The sequence below is a fragment of the Panthera uncia genome, chromosome D4, assembly GCF_023721935.1.
Source record: "Panthera uncia isolate 11264 chromosome D4, Puncia_PCG_1.0, whole genome shotgun sequence".
NCBI lineage: Eukaryota > Metazoa > Chordata > Mammalia > Carnivora > Felidae > Panthera > Panthera uncia.
Genome location: NC_064807.1, coordinates 78,038,913 through 78,059,000, shown reverse-complemented (window position 1 = coordinate 78,059,000; position 20,088 = coordinate 78,038,913). Strand labels below are relative to the sequence as shown.

The following is a 20,088-nucleotide window of genomic DNA, read 5'->3' as shown; positions in this document are numbered from 1 at the left end:
TGTAAGAAAGTGGTCTAGTTTCATCTTTCTGCATGTTGCTGTCCAGTTCTCCCAGCACCATTTGTTAAAGAGACTTTTTTTCCACTGGATATTCTTTCCTGCTTTGTCAAAGATTAGTTGGCCATATTTTTGTGGGTCTAGCTCTGGGGTTTCTGTTCTATTCCATTGGTCTATGTGTCTGTTTTTGTGCCAATACCATGCTGTCTTGATGATTACAGCTTTGTAGTAGAGGCTAAAGTCTGGGATTGGGATACCTCCTGCTTTGGTCTTCTTCAAAATTACTTTGGCTATTCAGGGCCTTTTGTGGTTCCATACAAATTTTAGAATTGCTTGTTCTAGCTTCGAGAAGAATGCTGGTGCAATTTTGATTGGGATTGCATTGAATGTGTAGATCACTTTGGGTAATATTGACATTTTAACAGTATTTATTCTTCCAATCCACGAGCACGGAATGTTTTTCCGTTTCTTTATATCTTCTTCAATTTCCTTCATAAGCTTTCTATAGTTTTCAGCATACAGATCTTTTACATCTTTGGTTAGGTTTATTCCTAGGTATTTTATACTTCTTGGTGCAATTGTGAATGGGATCAGTTTCTTTATTTGTCTTTCTGTTTCTTCATTATTAGTGTATAAGAATGCAACTGATTTCTGTACATTGATTTTGTATCCTGCGACTTTGCTAAATTCATGTATCAGTTCTAGCAGACTTTTGGTGGAGTCTATCGGATTTTCCATGTATAATATCATGTCATCTGCAAAAAGTGAAAGCTTAATTTCATCTTTGCCAATTTTGATGCCTTTGATTTCCTTTTGTTGTCTGATTGCTGATGCTAGAACTTCCAACACTATGTTAAACAACAGAGGTGAGAGTGGACATCCCTGTTGTGTTCCTGATTTCAGGGAGAAAGCTCTCAGTTTTTCCCCATTGAGGATGATATTAGCTGTGGGCTTTTCATAAATGGCTTTTATGATGTTTAAGTATGTTCTTTCTATCCCGACTTTCTCGAGGGTTTTTATTAAGCAATGATGCTGAATTTTGTCAAATGCTTTTTCTGCATCGATTACAGGATCATATGGTTCTTATCTTTTCTTTTATTAATGTGATGTATCACATTGATTTGCGAATGTTGAACCAGCTTTGCAGCCCAGGAATGAATCCCACTTGATCATGGTGAATAATTCTTTTTATATGCTGTTGAATTCAATTTGCTAGTATCTTATTGAAAATTTTTACATCCATATTCATCAGGGATATTGGCCTGTAGTTCTCTTTCTTTACTGGGTCTCTGTCTGGTTTAGGAATCAAAGTAATGCTGGCTTCACAGAATGAGTCTGGAAGTTTTCCTTCCCTTTCTATTTTTTGGAATAGCTTGAGAAGGATAGGTATTATCTCTGCCTTAAATGTCTGGTAGAATTCCCCTGGGAAGCCATCTGGTCCTGGACTCTTATTTGTTGGGAGATTTTTGATAACCGATTCAATTTCTTCACTAGTTATGGGTCTGTTCAAGCTTTCTATTTCTTTCTGTTTGAGTTTCTGAAGTGTGTGGGTGTTTAGGAATTTGTCCATTTCTTCCAGGTTGTCCAGTTTGTTGGCATATAATTTTTCATAGTATTCCCTGATAATTGCTTATATTTCTGAGGGATTGGTTGTAATAATTCCATTTTCATTCATGATTTTATCTATTTGGGTCATCTCCCTTTTCTTTTTGAGAAGCCTGGCTAGAGGTTTATCAATTTTGTTTATTTTTTCAAAAAAACAACTCTTGGTTTCATTGACTATAAATTTCTTACTCAACTACTTAAACCATGTTCTCTGCTTACCAGGTTGATGAGGAGACAGAAAGGTATTTATAATTAGGAGAGAAGAGCAATCCCATGTAAAAATTTGAATTATTAAACATGCTAAAACCACAGCAACAGAATATCCTCTGAAGCAATTAAACTGAACTTTAAAATTCCTTTGTTGACACTCTTAGACGCTGTTCATATTTACCAAGTCCTTGCTCTATCTTTTCACTACCAGAGGGCATTTTTCTCTGACACAAAAAAGCAGCCAGTGGGAGCCTGGGTGGGTCAGTTGGTTGACCTTCCCACTCTTGATCTTGGCTCAGGTCATGATCTCATGGTTTGTGTGTTCCAGCCCTGTGTCAGACTCCATGCTGCTTGCGATTCTTTCTCCTTCTCTCTCTGAGCTTCTCCTGCTCATGCATACTCTCTCACTCTCTCTCAAAGTAAATTAACAACAACAACAAAAAAAAAAGGGCAGGCAGAACGTGAGACACTTGCTTTGCCCTTCTGCAGCCAGCCCCTCCCAATTTGTCCTGGTCACCATGGAGCCAAGTCTCCCTTGTCTCTGAAAGGCAGCTTCTCCTTTTGGGTTAAGCAGTCTGCAGAGCAGTGCATAAGTAGGATTGTGAAACCTAACGTTACTCCTTGAATGGGCAGAAGTGAAAGATATAGTCCTGTAAGCAGTCAAAAAGGATTCTTTGTGAGTTATAGCCTCAAAGAGCTGCACAGTCTAAAACTTCCCTTTGTTCTAATTCTCATTTTTGTAAGAAAGTTATTTTCTAAAGCTAATAACTAGAAGATGCCTTTCCTGAGAGTTGAAGATTTACACTTACATTTTGGACACTGAATGGAAAAGAAGAGTCAAACGCTAGATGCTAAAGGAGCAAAGAATTTCCAATTTAATAAACATTTATCAAACCCTATATGAAAGGCACTTGGGGCAAAGGTTTATACAGGTTAACAAGATCAGGGCTTGTCTTCATGGAGCTCATACTTTGATAGCAACACATGTGCTTTAATAAGGGCATCACTGCTAGAGCAGAAAGATGAGATTGATCCCTGATTTGAGTATAAAGAAGCTTCAGAAGCTTGATGATTGTCATAAAGAAGGATGGCTGTGTGACTGATACTGTTAAGTCCCATTGTACCGAAAAGTTTCTTGTTTGAAACATAGTTTAAACTGTATATCTTTTTTTTTTTTTGCCTAGATTTACATTCAGTGAAACCACACTTCTTTATCTTAGTAGAACCAGAAAATTACTTCATTAGCCATAAAAATTTTGAGGACTTCAAGATTACTATAAAAGCTAGGTAAGAAAATAACTATTTTCAGATTAATGTAGCCCCTGAATGTGAAACAGCTTTAATTTCAAGAGTCAAAATTGACTGATTAGTAGTGCTTGCCTGAGGTCCTATGTTGAAAAAGACTTTGAGGTTCAATGTAAAAAATACTGTGATTAATAATATCTAATAGCTGTGGGAAGTGGATTCAAGGAGAATTGCCTGAAGTATATTGGCTGAGTTCAGTCTTGTAGTTATTCTACAGTCTTGTAAGCAAAGAACCCTAAAGATTGAAGTCATGGTGACTATTCGGATGACTATAACTGGTTAGGTATTAAAAATATGATATAAAAACCATTCAGTTCTTTATATTCATGACCTCATTAATATTAATTGATCATACAACTTAATTATCAAAAGCAGTTCTAGAACAGATTGAAAATGCTCAGAAGTCATACTTGGCAGATGAGCTAATGAGAACACAGACTTGCCTGTTTTATATTTAAATAGGGAAAGTTTGTGTTTTTCATGGACTCAAAGGCAAATATTGGGCTAAACTGAAAATGACACGTCTCCAGGTTGGATGTGATATTGCCCCTTTGGCTAAAAGGAGCACTGGGGAGTGGCTCCCTGTTGTTGCCACACCATGCCACAGTCATGGAAGAAGGGTGGCTCTTTACAAAGAGACCTAGGTCCTAAGCTCACTTCTCCATGAACTTGCTGTGAATTTAAAACCGTGGGAAGTTGAGCAAGTTTGTTTTATCCCCCTGGGAACCAATTTCATCATCTGTCAATAGAAATAAAAACACTTACTTTCCCCTGCACCTGCAGAGTGTAACAATGAGATGTACTACTGTGTACACAGTTCAAGAGTACAAAGCAAATTTCGCATTTTATCTGTATGTCATTACTATAACTGCTTTATCAAAAAGCAATTAATTATATTCCATTTTGACAGATATTCTTATAATGAGAATGTAACAGAGGCTAAAGTTTCTGTCTTTTTTGGGATAAGAGAAGATTTACATGGGAGTGGAAAAGAAATGATGCATGAAGCAACACAGAAGACAGAGGTAAAGAGAGATTGAGCTACCTTCACAGTCATGGAGAACTGAGGCAGTTCACCAGCACATGGAGACTGAAAGTGGGCTTTCACCCTCAAGAGTCCACGGAATTAAACAGAAGGGAACAAAACAAAACCAATAGAACTTCGGGCTTTGAGAAGTTCCACTGGTGAAAGCAGATAAGCTACCGAGATATTTGTCTTCAATCTAGAGAAGGTTCCATCAGATAGACAGTAATACCCAAATTCTAGCCTCAGATTCTGAATAGGATGAGACGTGATGTCAAATCAGAGATGTTCCATCTCTGATCCTGCAATATGACCTGAAGCTTCAGGCTTGAAAGAAATGACCTGAATATTAATCAGTTATAAGTACAGAATCAAGCTTATACTTTGTATTACCACAAGTTGTAACTACAGTGTCATTGTCAGGTGAAGATTTTGCAGGCTGGTAAAAGCAGAATTTGTTATTCCCTCTCAATGAATTCTTCTCTAATATTATAACTTCTACCTTTTTGTTCCCCTTAAAAAATCAGCTGATTGATGGAGTTGCACAAATTAATTTTAATACTTCAAGGGCAATTAAGAAACTGTCATATAAAAGTCTAGAAGATTTAAATAACAAGTATCTTAATATTTTTGTGGAAGTACAAGAAAGTACAGGTGAGTTCTTAAATTAATCTATCAAATTCATTTCTCACAGTTCTTGTTACAAAGTTTGAATAGAAATCTGCAGCTTATTATTGGTGCATTTTGGGGAAGTGCCTTTGCCAGATGAGCTCCACCAAAATACATGTCCACCAGCTCTGTGCAAGGGAAATGCTCATGAAAGTGATGACGCCCTACTCCCACATGCTAAGGATAGACTTTTATGTTTTAAAAAGAATAGAATGATGGTACCAGAAAATTTTACTTGCAACAATTATTCACATTATGAAAGCATCCCTGAGTCATTTGTGTGCTTGCTTACCTATTATTAAACATTTTACACATATCTTATACCATACTACCTGGTATTTGTTTGGATGTTGCCTTGGAAATGAGAACCATCCACTTTACATGTGAGTGCCTCTTCTAACAGGATTATTGACTCCTTGAGGGCATGAGGCCTGCTCAGTTATTTTTAAGTTAAAAATGGGATAAATAATCTGACAAGTGGTCTGGAACAGGAGAACACTGTATCTGAAACTGGTGAATGGGCGTCTTCCCAACCTCCTGCAAACTGTGCTTTACTGGTCATGGAGTGGCCAGGTTCTTCTAGGGCGACCATAACAATCATCGAGACTTGGGTTAATAACTGTGTGTGAAATGACCAAGGAATGAATGGATAGCTTGTCCTTATCCAAATAAAGAAATGCAGAGGGATGGAGTGGGTACCCGTGCAGGTCTATGTACTACAATGTAGAACTTGCCAAATTCTAAGTGACACATTTTATTACCTTAGGTACATTCTTCCAAGAAACCAAAATGACTGATATCAAATACGTCCTCTTACCTTACACACTGGATTTGGTTGCTACTCCTCTTTTCCTGAAGCCTGGAATTCAATACTGCATCAAGGTTAGATGATTAGAAAATCTAATATGGTGGATTTTATGGTCTGTGGGAGGACAGAGGAAAAGGATGTCTGATAGATCTTGCTTCTCTGTGACCTTCAGTACAGACACATGAATAGAGGGTGAGGAATAGACAAGGCAATGACGAATGCTGTGAGGAAAACAATGGTCTTGATCCAGACATGGTAATAATTTCTTCCAACCCATGGCTTATGGGGCACATGGAGATGTGCTCTGTTCTTATTAAATGTTCAATAACTGTACACTGATTGAATGTAATTCATATCATATATGCCTGGAGTGGTTAAAACATGACCTTAAGAGAACCACATTTGCTGAATTAAATCCTACAAAGTTTGTGCTTGGGACTGAAGGAGGGGATTATTTTGGGGGTTTTCTTTTCGTAAAGAATCAATGTCAACCAATGAAATGGATTTGGTCAACAGGTACAGGTGAAGGATGCCTCTACCCATTTCGTAGGAGGGATTGCGGTAATCTTGAAAGCAAAAACAGTTGGTAAAACTCAGGAGAAGAGAGAACTGGATCCAATAAAAAGCACAACAAATTACAATGATGGAGTAGCTTCATTTGTGGTTAACATTCCCTCTGATGTGACAACGCTGGAGTTTAATGTGAGCTGAATTCTCATTTGTTGTATTTTCAAATGTCGCTTCAGTCTGTGTCATAGTGAGTACACAGGAAAGATACGTGAGATTGTATGCATAAATCTAGTGAACAACTCAGACATTTGACTTATAGGCACAGGCAATAACATGTAGTGTACTGAACATTCCATAAAGGGTGTGAATCTGTCAATTTTGTAATTAGGAAATAATTTTTTCTTATGCTAAACAAAATACTACTAAAATCTAGAAAATTTAGAAAAAGAATTGCCAGGAGGATACAAGAATACAGTCTTCTCTTGTCCAGTATTTCCAGCTATCATCTCTCCCTCAGTTCCCATGCTAATTCTGCTAAAGAACAACCTACATTCTTCTCCCCGTTCCATACCTCCTCAGGCTGCTGAGATCTGGCTTCTGCCCCCACCATATCATTGAAACTGCTCTCACCAAAGATATCCATCAGCCATTTGCTATGACCACTGGATAGTTTTTAGTTCTTGTCTTTCTTCCATCTCTAAGACATTTGGTGTGATTGACAATTGTCTTTTTCTTTAAACAATGTTATGGCCTCTGTGATGCCACATTTTCTTCTTTCTTATTTTTCTTCTTTGCTTCCTTCTTTATAGCCTCCATTTTGGACTAATAATCCTTAGTTTGCCCTCTAAGTGGAAGTGATCCTTAGGGTTCTATCCAGACCTTCCTTTCTTCTTATGTGACACATTTTTTTATTTGACATATTTCCTCTGTCGTTCCATCTGCTCTCATACCTTGTGCTGAAGACTCATCCTACAAGATTCCTACAGACACCATTTTCACCATATTTTTTTTCTTGGATATTTCAAAGAAGCTAAACATTGCTTTGTCTAAAACTGAGGACCACTACCAATCTCAAACCTAGACCTCCTCCCAGTGCCCTGTTCAGAGAATGGCCCCACAGCAAACCAGTTCCTCGCTCTCCTCCCACTCTCCTTACTGAGGCAAAGGGGGTGGAGTGATCTTTCTGAGACACAAATAGGACCTCAATTGACCTCATCCTTGCTGCCTTCTCCAAACTCATTGCTTGCCACTGTTCCTATGGCTCCTCAAACTCCAGCTTCACTGGAAAGTTTGCAGCCCCCTAACACCCAGTGCTCTGTTGCCACAAGCCCTTTGTAACCCTACCTGGACTCTCCAACCCCATTTCTCTGATTCCCTTGCTCCTACTTATTTGGGGGTCAGCTTTTAAATCGTGTCCTGCAAGAAGCCTTCTCTAAGTACCCTGTGCTAATCAGGGTAGGTATCCTTTACTCTCTGAATGCCTCAAGTTTTCAAATTTCTTAAGGGCAAGAGCTATGTCTATATTGTTCACCGTTGTGTCCCCAACAACTAGCATAGTTCCTGACACATGTTAGGGACCACTAAACATTGATTGGCTGAATGTATATCTATTTCCAAACCTAAACAAGGGCCAAATGTTATAGTCTCCCTTTCCTCTAATAGCATGAACCATTTTTCCTTTACACTTGTTATCAAATTACCTTCCCCAGCAAATGACATCTAATTCTTCAGCTTCATGGAAAACATAAGTGGTTGTAATCTCTTGTTCAAGAACTGGCACAGCATGGCACATATATTTATAAGAGTGCCCTGTGACCCTGAACTTTACCCTCAAGAACAGATCTTGTTTACTCTCCTAAGAATTGAGATTATTTACCACCATTTCCATTCACAACCAATATCTCTATTAGCTTTTAAGAATTATTGATCTCACGGTTCATGGGTTCGGGCCCCATGTCCGGCTCTGTGATGACAACTCAGAGCCTGGAGCCTGCTTCAGATTCTGTGTCTCCCTCTCTCTCTGCCCCTCCCCAACTCACTTGCACTCACACACTCTCTCTCTCTCTCTTTCTCTCTCAAAAATAAATATTAAAAAATTTTATAAAAAGAATTATTGCTACATCCCTTCCCATATTTTCCCCCCTCTCCAAATTCCTAGTTCCTGCCAACCTGTGGCAGAAGGAAATGAGTCACTAAGCTGGCATGTCATTTAAGAAAGAGAGCCAACTTTAGATCTAAGATCTTTTCTTTGACTTCACTGTACTCTTCTACAATAGCCTAGATTTTCATAGTTAACTTTATTATTTTTAAAATTAACATCCTTTTCTGTAATCTCTTGATAATGTGGCTTACCATGATGTTAAGGCAGTAGAATACTAATTTGCCTTTTCATAAGATGTTGTGAAACTTGAGAGATGTATAAGGTATATGGATACATTCACACATGTCAAGCGCTAAAAGCCAGACCTGGCAGTAAATGGGTACTAGAAAAGTGTTAACATTTACCATCTTCATCATCATCATCACGTTAAGCCTCAGTGTTGTACTTTTTTTGACACTGTCTTTTTAGGTCAGAACTGATGATCCAGACATTCCAGAAGAATATCAGGCCAGCAATGACTATCAAGCTGTGGCCTACTCATCACATAGCCAAAGTTTCCTTTCCCTTAGCTGGACAGACAGTCACAAGAGTTTGCTTGTGGGAGAACATCTGAGCATAACTATTACCCCTAAAAGTCCATATGTTGACAAGATTACACACTACAATTACTTGGTAAGCTCAATAATATCTTACATTCACCTAGACCCCTGCTTGCAACATTTTCTTTACTTATACAAATAATCCTTTAAATGATTTCTTACGTGACACAAAGTAGTACCCAATTGATATTTAGTGAATGAATGGATGAACTTACATAGCACTTTATAATCTGTAAAGTACGTTCACAAACATCCTCATAACAGAGCTCACAACACTTCTTTGAGCTCGGTGAACAATGGAACCAATTGGAGAGGTCAAATGACCTGCCATATGCACAAGTTTTTAGTGGTATGTTTAGGATTTTGTTCAAGGTCTTCTGAATCTTGGACTGATATTCTCTGCACAGCATGATGCCAAGGGTTGATCACAGCCTTCATTCAGTCCCCAGACTAGTCAGTGACCTCAGCAATGTTTCATGACCAACCAGAGCATTACCACGTTTTAGATTGCTAGGCCTTGCTAACATTCCTTAAGAACATGCCCTATTTGCAAAGGGAAGAATTTAAGTCCTGTGCTCAAGAACAGATATAGTGATTCCAGGCATTGCTCACTGCTGTTTAAAATACAAACTAGCAAGGATGGCAGCATGATATATTGAAAAAGACATGGGCTTTGAGTCAGGAAGATCAGAGTTCACTTCCTGGATAAATCCATGTTCAAAAACAAACCTTTAGAAGCAAATAGTTCCAACCTATCTTATTTTCAGTGACTGATGACATCATCTTGTTTACTAAGCCATTTGTTGGAGTAAGCAATAACCTTATCAATTCTGAGAGAGGAACCTTTTAAGATAATGGGGCAGTTTACATCTCTGAGCTTCAATTTCTACAACTTCTAAATGGGCTAATAAAATCACAACATACAATTGTGAGGATTGAATATGTCCATCTATATATACCTAATGCATAGTAGATGCCCAAGGGATAGTAATTCTTTTTTTTTTTTTTAATCACTACCTAATTACTAGTCCAACTTTAAGCCCACTTTGATAGATGTTTGTTGTTATGTATTTTTAGATTTCATCTAAGGGCAAAATCATACACTTTGGCACAGAGAAGAAACTCCCAGGTTCATCTTACCAGCTTTTAAACCTTTCTGTGACTCAGCACATGGTTCCTACAGCCCGTCTCCTGGTATATTACATTGTCACAGGACAGCAGATAACAGAATTAGTATCTGACTCAGTCTGTCTAAATATTGAAGAAAAATGTAGCAACCAGCTTCAGGTGAGCCACAGATACTCTCCCTAGCCTGAAGTCATCCTGAGTAACTGTTTAATTTCACCTTGAGATACTTTTTTTTTTTTTTCAATTCATTTTAGATCTATCTGTCTCCAAATAAAGATATATATTCTCCAGGCGAAACTGTATCTCTCACTATGGAAACTCAGTCAGAATCGTGGGTAGCGTTATCATCAGTGAGCCGTGCTATAAATAGCATCCAAGAAAGAAGCAAAAATAACATGGAAAGAGTTAAGTAGAATAAATGCTGTCATTCCTGTCGTTACATGTCGTTACATGTCGTTACATGTTATTACATGGCTCGGGGCCAGGTGGCCACCATGGTTCTCTCGTTGTTCTGTGGGTCACTCATGGGAGAAAAATAAAGGAAAAAGATATGGTTGCACCAATGTCTATCTTCTCAGCTAAATTTAAGGATAGTAATACCAGCAGCTAACATTCATTGAACACTATATGCTGAGTATTATTGTAAGACCTTTTAATTTATTATACCATTGAATATTTACAACAATCCTATGAGATAAAAACCAACAATAAAGATATTTAAAATGTATTGAGTCCTTATTAGTGGAGTTCCTGTGTTATGAATGAGGAAAACTAAGTCACAGATTAGGTTTCTTGTGACCTGAGTAGAATCCCAGCACAGGATATAATCGAGTGAACTTGTTTGATCTGAGTTACCCATTTTGGTTATTCTTTTAGACATATAAAGGATAATTATCCAGTTAATTTACTCTCCAATTTATTTTGTTTTATATGAACACACTTTATTTGGGAATATCTTCAGTTAAATGCTAAAATGCAGTTTTCTCTGGGAATAAACTAAAATGTAATTAGATCCACATTCAGAAACCTTCAGATGCAATCAATTCCAAACTAGCTTCCTTTCAGAGACTGATGACATCATCTTGTTTACTAAACCATTTTTTAAAAATAACATTATTGACTCTCAGAGAGCAGCAAGTGTGTGTGGATACCTTTTAAGCAAATCTATAAAATTAAATTTCTTACTCCAGGGCAGGGATATGAATAAAAATGCTGGGGTTTGGTGAGTTGAATATATTAAAGTCAATGAAGAGGTATGGAGAGGGGAGCAGAAAAACAGGGGGTGGGGGGAGACTTTGTGGCTACACATGAACACTGTGGCCATGAACAGTTGTTTTGTCTGCTCCTGCCCCTTCCCCAGCCACTCTCAGGGGCCACTCGGGTCATGGTCACAAACTCTTCAGGGGAGCCAACCCTCGTCATCAAAAATAATTCGTTGGGTATCCCCAACCGATTTTAATGCTCTGCCCTATGTTGGGTAGAGCAGCAAAACATGGGGTCTGATCCCCCTCAAAATTTAGAGCTGGAAAAGGACCATGAGAGGTAGTGAATGTTTTGTTTACTCATTCATTCACTCATACATTTGTGCAAAGGATATTTTATTAATTCAATGTACTGTACAAAGCTCTAAGAAGGGAGAATGTAAGCTGTTTCCTAAGAACTTCCATATCAAAGTTATACTGAATGAATTTTGATAGTATATATTCAAGAAGTGAAACCCAGTGAAATGCAGTAGGGTTTGGGAAAACCAGGGAACTAGATTTTAACATTTAATAAGTGAGAGACTTACAACTAACATTATCCCCAATTCAAGAATTCCTCATAATGGCCACTAACTGTTTTTCTTGGGGGGTGGGGAATGATTTCCTTTCTCAACAGATACTGCAATCTTTTGATAAAACTGGCCAGGACTGTGGAGGAAGTGGTGGCAGGAATAATGCTGAAGTGTTTGACTTAGCAGGACTCACTGTCCTCACCAATGCAAATGGAGATGACTCCCAACAAGATGGTAATGATCTGTTTTCAACCAACTAACCTGAATATTCTTGTTATGAAAATACACCTCTTTTCCTGGACCCATACTAATTTTCCCTCCAAATCCTCCCTGTTCCACTGCGTAATTTTTTTAACTAAAAAAAAAAAAATTATATTATTGTGGTAAAACTCCGAACATGAGATCTACCCTACTAACAAATTAAGTGAGGTGTTAAATACATTATTGTTGACTATAGGTACAGTGTTGTACAGCAGATCTCTAGAGCTTATTTGTCTTGCTTAACTGAAACTTTATTCCTTTTGATTAGTGACTCCCTATTGTCTCCTCCCCCAGCGCTTGGCAACCACCATTCCACTCTTTGATTCTATGAACTTGGCTATTTTAGATAGCTCATATAAGTGGAACCATGCTGGTTGCCTTTCTGTGACTGGCTTATTTCATTTAGCTTAATATCTTCAAGGTTCATCCATGTTAGTGCATATTGCAGAATTTTCTTCTCTTTTAAGGCTAAATAGTAGTACATGTATACATACGCACACATATATGTTGTGTGTGTGTATATGTATATAATGTGTGTGGAATATACATACACACAATGGAATACTATACATACATACTCTTTATTCATTCCTCTGTTAATGGACATGTAAGTTGTTTCTATACCTTGGCTTTTGTGAATGGGTGTTACAATGAACACAGGAGTGCTAGTATCTCTTTGAGATCCTGATTTCAGTTCTTCTTAGATAATAAGTATCTAGAAGTGGGATTGCTGGATCATATGGTAGTTCTATTTTTATTTTTTGAAGAACTTCTATACTGTTTTTCACTGCCTTACTTTGCATTCCCACCAACAGTGTGTAAGGGTTCAAGTTTCTCCACATTCTTGCCAACATTTATCTTTTTTTTTTCATCATACCCAGTTTGACAGATGTGATTTCTCATTGTGGTTTTGATTTGCATTTCTCTGATTAGTAACATTGAGTACTTTTTCATATACCTGTTGGCCATTTGTATATCTTCTTTGGAGAAATGTCTTTCGGAGTCCTTAACCCACTTTTCAATTGGGTTATTAGGTTTTTTTGCTATTGAGTTGTAGGAGTTCTTTATGTATTTTGGAGATTAACCTTTTATCACATATATAGTTTGCAAATATTTTCTTCCCTTTCCTAGGTTGCCTGTTCACTCTGTTAGTTGCTTCCTTTGCTGTGCTTTTTAGTTTGATGAGATTCTACCTGTTTATCGTTTCTGTTGCTGTTCTTTTGTTGTTTTATTTTTATTTTGTAGCTCCTCAGAAATATTTTTTTCTTCAAATTTTTATTTAAATTCTAGTTAACATACAGTGCAATACTGGTTTCAGCAGTAGAATCCAGTGATACATCACTTACATACAACACCCAGTGTTCATCATAACAAGTGCCCTCAATACCCATCACCCATCTAGCCCATCTTCCACCCACCTCCCTCCATCAACCCTCAGTTTGTTCTCTATTGTTAAAAGCCTGTTATGGTTTGTTTCCCTCTCTCTCTTTCTTGCCCCCCTCCCAAATGTTCATCTATTTTGTTTCTTAAATTCCACATATGAGTGAAATCATATGGTATTTGTCTTCCTCTGACTTATTTCGGTTAGCATAATACACTCTAGCTCCTTGCATGTCATTGCAAATGGTGTTGCTGTGCTTTTGATATCATATCCATGAAATCATTGTTATAACCAATGTCATGAAGCTTTTCCCGTATGTTTTCTTCTAGGAATTTTGGGGTTGTAAATCCTACATTTACATCTGTATTCATTTTGAGTTGATTTTTGTATATGGTATCAAACAAGGGCCCAATTTTATTTTTTTGCATGTGGACATCCTATTTCCCCAACACCATTTGTTAGAGAACTTCTTTCTCCATTGTGTACTCTTGGCACTCTTATTGAACATCAGTTGACCATATATGCATGAATTTGGTTTTGGGCTCTCTATTCTGTTCCATTGGTCTGCATGTCTGTCTTTATATTGGGATCATACTGTTTGATTACTGTAGCTTTGTAATATCGCTTGAAATCAGAAAGTGTGATACCTCCAGCTTTATTCTCCTTTCTCAGGATTGATTTGGCTATTCATGGTCTTTTGTGCTTCCATATGAACTATAGAATTGCTTTTTCTGTTTCTATAAAAAAATGCCATTGGGATTTTGATAGATTGCATCTAATCTGTAGATCATTTTTGGTAGTACAAACACTTTAACAATATTAAGTCTTCTTGTCTGTGAACATGGGATGTCTTTCCACTTGTTTGTGTCTTCTTTCATTTCTTTCATCAGTGTTTGTAGCTTTCAGCAAGCACATATTTCACCTCCTTAACTAGGTTTATTCTTAAGGTTTTTATGGAGAGGTACTATTGTAAATTAAATTGTTTTCATAATTTCATCTTTGGATAGTTCATTGTTACTGTATAGAAACACCACTGATTATGTAGATTTTTTTTATCCTGCAACTTTACTGAATAAGTTTATTAGTGTAATAGTTTTTTATGCAGTTTTTTTTCTATATATATAACCATTTTATCTGCAAACAAGGACAATTTTACTTCTTCCTTTATGGTTTCAATGCCTTTTTTTTTCTTGCCTAATCACTCTGGCTAGAACTTCCAGCAGTATGTTAAATCGAAATGATGGAGAGTAGGAATCATTATCTTGTTCCTGATCTTAAAGGATATGCTTTTAAGTTTTTTCTTTTTTTTTTTTTAATGTTTATTTGTTTTCGAGAGAGACAGAGACAGAACGTGAGTGGGTTAGGGGCAGAGAGAGAAGGAAACACAGAATCCAAAGCAGGCTCCAGGCTCTGAGCTGTCGGCACAGAGCCCGACAAGGGGCTCGAAGTCACGAGCTGTGAGATCATGACCTGAGCCAAAGTCAGACACTCAACCGACTGAGCCACCCAGGTGCCCCCTTTTCAGTTTTTTACCATTGAGTATGATGTTAGTATGATGTTACCTGTGGGCTTTTTATATATGGCCCTTATTATGTTCAGGTACTTTCCTTCTATTCCCAGTTTGTTGAGACTTTTTTATCATGAAAGAATGATGAATTTTGTCAAATGCTTTTTCTGTATCTATTGAGACAATTGTGTAGCTTTTATTTCTTTATTTGTTAATGTGGTGCATCACTGTGTATCACATTAATTGATTTTCATGTGTTGAACCACCCTTATATCCCAGGTATAAATTCCACTTAGTCATGGTGTTTGAGCCTTTTCCTATGCTGTTGGATTCTATTTGCTAGTATTTTGTTGAGGATTTTTGTACTTATATTCATCAAGGAATTTTATTTTCTTGTTGGTGTCTTTGTCTTCGGTATCATGGTAATTTCGGCCTCATTAAATGAGTTTGGAAGTGTCCTTCCTATTTAATTTTGAGAAGAGTTTGAGAAGGATTGGAATTAATTTATCTTTACATGTTTGGTAGAATTTACCAGTAAAGCCATCTGGTCTGGACTTTTGGTTTCAGGGAGGTTTTTGATTATTGACCCAAAATTTGTACTAGTTATAGGGTTTTTTGGTCCTTCTGTTTATTCATGATTTAATCTTGGTAGGTTTTATGTTTCTAGGAATTTATCCATTTAATTTCTTCTGAGTTATCCAGTTTGTTAGCGTGTAACTGTTCATAGTAGTCTCTTATGATCCTTTTTATTTCTGTGGCATCAGTTGTAATGTCTCCTTTTTCATTTCTGATTTTACTTATCTGGGTCTTCTTTTTTTCTTAGTTAGGCTAGCTAAAGGTTTGCCAATTTTGTTTATCTTTTCAAAATACCAAGTCTTAGTTTCATTGATTTTTTTTTAATATTTCATTTATTTCTGCTGTAATCTTTGTTATTTTCTTTTTTTTTCTTTTTTTTTTTTTTTTTTTCTGACTTTTGTTTTGGTTTGGTCTTTTTCTAGTTCTTTGAGGTGTAACATTAGGTTGTTTATTTGAGATCTGTCTTCTTTCTTAAATTAGGCATTTATTGCTATGAACTTCCCTCTTAGTACTGCTTTTGCTGCATCCTATAAGTTTTGGCATGTTGAATTTTTGTTTTTATTTCTTGAAGTATTATCTAATTTCCTTTTTGATTTCTTCTTTGACCTAATGGTTGTTCAAGAGTATGCTGTTTAATTTGCACATACTTGTGAATTTTCCAGTTTTCCTTCTGTTGTTGATTTCTAGTTTCATTCCATTGTGGTCATAAAAGATACTTGGTATAATTTCAGTCTTCTTAAATTTGTTAAAACTTATTTTGTGACCTAACATATGATCTATTCTGGAGAAGGATTGTGTGCCTTTGAGATTAATATATATTCTGCTGTTGTTGGTTAGAATGCTCTGTATATGTTTGTTAGGTCTATTTAGTCTATAGTGTTGTTTAAGTCCTCTGTTTCCTTATTGATTTTCTGTCTGGATGTTCTACCCATTATTGAAAGTGTGATACTGAAGTCTCCTCCTATTACTATATTGCTGCCTACTTCTCCCTTCAGTTCTGTCAATATTTGCTTTATATATTTAGGTGTTCTGATGTTAGATGCATCTTTAGTTGTTATATATTCCTGTAGATTGACTTTATTTATCGTTATATAATATCCTTCTTTGTCTCTTGTGACAATTTTGACTTAGTCTAAGTATAGCTGCCCTTGCTCTCTTTTAAATTTTTTTTTTCCAACGTTTTTTATTTACTTTTGGGACAGAGAGAGACAGAGCATGAACGGGGGAGGGGCAGAGAGAGAGGGAGACACAGAATCGGAAACAGGCTCCAGGCTCTGAGCCATCAGCCCAGAGCCTGACGTGGGGCTCGAACTCATGGACCGCAAGATCGTGACCTGGCTGAAGTCGGACGCTTAACCAACTGCGCCACCCAGGCGCCCCGCCCTTGCTCTCTTTTGATTACCATTTGCATGGGATATCTTTTTCCATCCTTTACTCCCACAACACATTTCTGATAAGCTTGTCAGCACTCTGCATGAACCCCCCCCCCACCAGCATCCACGTCCCTCTAAGGAAGAGAGTCTGTCTTAGGTCAGATTAAACTGCTTCTGGATCTTTTCCTTTCTTGCATTGCTTTAGGGCCCTGTGATCAGACCTCACTTGTCTTCTTGGGGAGCACCTTAGAGGGGGTCTTGTTCTGTCAAACCACTTCCTGGCATGCCTTTCTCCTATCATTTGCCATAAAAGCTCAAGCTTCACCTTTTCTTCCAACCCCACTCCCAAGCTGGCCTTGGAGAATGACCTCTCCCCCTGTGCTAATTTGCTAGGGTTGCCAAAACAAAGTAGTACAGACCGGGTGGGTTAAACAACAGAAACTGTTTCCCCACAGTTTTTAGAGACTAGAAGTTCAAGGTCAAGGTGTCAGTAAGATAGATTTCTTCTAAGCCTTCTCTCCTTGGCTTACAGATGGCCACTTTCTCCCTGAGTCCTCAAACAGTCTTTCTTCTGTGTGTATCTGTGTTCTAATCTCTTCTTATAAGGACCCACCCCATATTGGATTAAGGCCCACCCAATGACCTAATTTAACTTTAATTACCTCTTTAACAACCTCATCTCCAAATATTTTGAGGTACAGGGGGTTAGGACTTTAACATATGAATTTGTGGAGGAAAACTGAATTCAGCACCTAACAATCCCTTTATACTCAGTCTGACTTTATAATATTAATAGAATGAAACCCCAATTTCATGTCTTTCTTTTTTAATTCTTTTTTAATTTTAATTTTATTTTTTAAATTTATATCAATTAGTTAACATATAGTGCAACAATGATTTCAGGAGTAGATTCCTTAATGCCCCTTACCCACTTAGCCCTTCCCCCCTCCCACAACCCCTCCAGTAACCCTCTGTTTGTTCTCCATATTTAAGTCTCTTATGTTTTGTCCCCCTCCTTGTTTTTATATTATTTCTGCTTCCCTTCCCTTATGTTCATCTGTTCTGTGTCTTAAAGTCCTCATATGAGTGAAGTCATATGATGTTTGTCTTTCTCTGAGTGACTAATTTTGCTTAGCATAATACCATCTAGTTCCATCCACATAGTTGCAAATGGCAAGATTTCATTCTTTTTGATTGCCGAGTAATACTCCATTGTGTATATATACCACACCTTCTTTATCCATTCATACATCGATGGACATTTGGGCTCTTTACATACATTGGGTATTGTTGATAGTGCTGCTATAAACATTGGGGCGCATGTGCCCCTTCAAAACAGCATCCCTGTATCCCTTGGATAAATACCTAGTAGTGCAATTGCTGGGTTCTAGGGTAGTTCTATTTTTAATTTTTTGAGGAACCTCCATAGTGTTTTCCAGAGTGGCTGCACCAGCTTGCATTCCCACCAACAATGCAGAAAAGATCTTCTTTCTCCACATCCTCACCAACATCTGTTGTTGCCTGAGTTGTTCATGTTAGCCATTCTGACAGGGGTGAGGTGGTATCTCATTGTGGTTTTGATTTGTATTTCCCTGATGATGAGTGATGTGGAGCATTTTTTCATGTGTCAGTTGGCCATCTGGATGTCTTCTTTGGAGAAGTGTCTATTCGTGTCTTTTGCCCATTTCTTCACTGGATTATTTGTTTTTTGGGTGTTGAGTTTGTAAGTTCTTTATAGATTTTGGATACTAACCCTTTATCTGATATGTAGTTTGCAAATATCTTCTCCCATTCTGTTGGTTGCCTTTTAGTTTTGCTGATTGTTTTCTTTGCTGTACAGAAACTTTTTATTTTGATGAGGTCCCAATAGTTCATTTTTGCTTTTGTTTCCCTTGCCTCTGGAGACATGTTGTGTAAAAAGTTGCTGCGGCCAAGATCAAAGAGGTTTTTGCCTGCTTTCTCCTCGAGGATTTTGATGGCTTCCTTACATGTAGGTCTTTCATCCATTTTGAGTTTATTTTTGTGTATGGTGTAAGAAAGTAGTCTAGGTTCATTCTTCTGCACGTCACTGTCCAGTTTTCCCAGCACTACTTGTTGAATAGACTGTCTTTATTCCATTGGATATTCTTTCCTGCTTTGTCAAAGATTCGTTGGCCATATGTTTGTGGGTCCATTTCTGGGCTCTCTATTCTGTTCCATTGATCTGAGTGTCTGTTTTTGTGCCACCATATTTCGTGTCTTTAGATTTTTGTGATATCCAGGATAGGGACAGGATTTTACTGATTTTTGTTGTTTCCTAACTGGGAGACAAAAGGCACTCACTAAGTGTTTTAAACAGATGAACAAACACCTTAAAAATGTGTGTATTTGATGCTTTCTGTCTTATTATGTTTGAGCTTCTTGAGGTCATACTTTAGCAAAGAACAAATAATAATAGTGCTACCAAAAAATATGCTTACTCTGCTCTTATACATCTCTGTTTTACGGGTATACAGATCAGAATTGTTGTGGGAAATAGAACAGATCTCTGATAAAATATACACAGTCCATTCTGTGAACTGGTAATTTAGATAATCTGATGGAAGCATTTATTCTGAGGTATGTTCTCTCTCTCTCTGTTTTTTAACAGGTGGATTGTTGGAGAAAATTCCCAGATCAAGAAGAGAATTAAAAGAGAAAATAGAAAGTCTAGGTGCTCCAAAGTTTTCATGTTGTTTTCAGAGGTTATGATGAAGTGATCCAGGATCTGCTACATTTTCTCATTCTAGCTAATTGATGTAGACCAGATGAAAAGATCTGTAGGCACACCCAGCTTTTGCTCTTTATAGGAGTAAAGCAAACTGGTTAAATTAACACACATTTACTTCGCAGAGTCTTAACTTAAAAGAAATAGGTCACCACCATAGCCATTCTCTATAGTGATGATAGAGTTGCTTTCTAATTGTCTCATAAATCTTCCTCTCTCTCTCAGAGTAGCTGGTGCAGCAGTTAAATGTGTAGCTTCCCTCCACATTCTCACAAAAGCTAGGTCTGATGAACTTTAGGTTGAAATAATAGCTAATGCTAATTGAGGACTGACTACATGCCAGGCACTGTGGATGCCTCATAATCAGATTTTCTCCTTAAACACTCACACCAATCTCATGCAGTAGGTACTCTTATTACGTCCATTTTCCAGATGAAATCATCAAGGCCCAGAGAATTTAATACTAAGTAACATGTCCAACATCTTGGGATAGTGAGTGGCACAGGTCAGATTG

The 20,088-nt window shown here is 37.4% G+C and overlaps 1 protein-coding gene across 4 annotated transcripts in view; it reads left to right on the top strand.

Moving 5' to 3' along the window:
* LOC125920897 (complement C5-like) overlaps positions 1-20,088 on the top strand; it is a 57,073-nt gene that overhangs the window by 24,475 nt on the left and 12,510 nt on the right. For all 4 annotated transcript variants that reach the window (XM_049628115.1, XM_049628104.1, XM_049628120.1 and 1 more), the window contains 10 exons: positions 2,997-3,099; positions 4,028-4,142; positions 4,669-4,795; positions 5,577-5,692; positions 6,135-6,320; positions 8,698-8,901; positions 9,906-10,115; positions 10,211-10,360; positions 11,835-11,964; positions 19,458-19,520. In XM_049628115.1, coding sequence (XP_049484072.1) covers positions 2,997-3,099; positions 4,028-4,142; positions 4,669-4,795; positions 5,577-5,692; positions 6,135-6,320; positions 8,698-8,901; positions 9,906-10,115; positions 10,211-10,360; positions 11,835-11,964; positions 19,458-19,520 — 1,404 coding nt within the window. The remainder of the gene's footprint in view (positions 1-2,996; positions 3,100-4,027; positions 4,143-4,668; positions 4,796-5,576; positions 5,693-6,134; positions 6,321-8,697; positions 8,902-9,905; positions 10,116-10,210; positions 10,361-11,834; positions 11,965-19,457; positions 19,521-20,088) is intronic.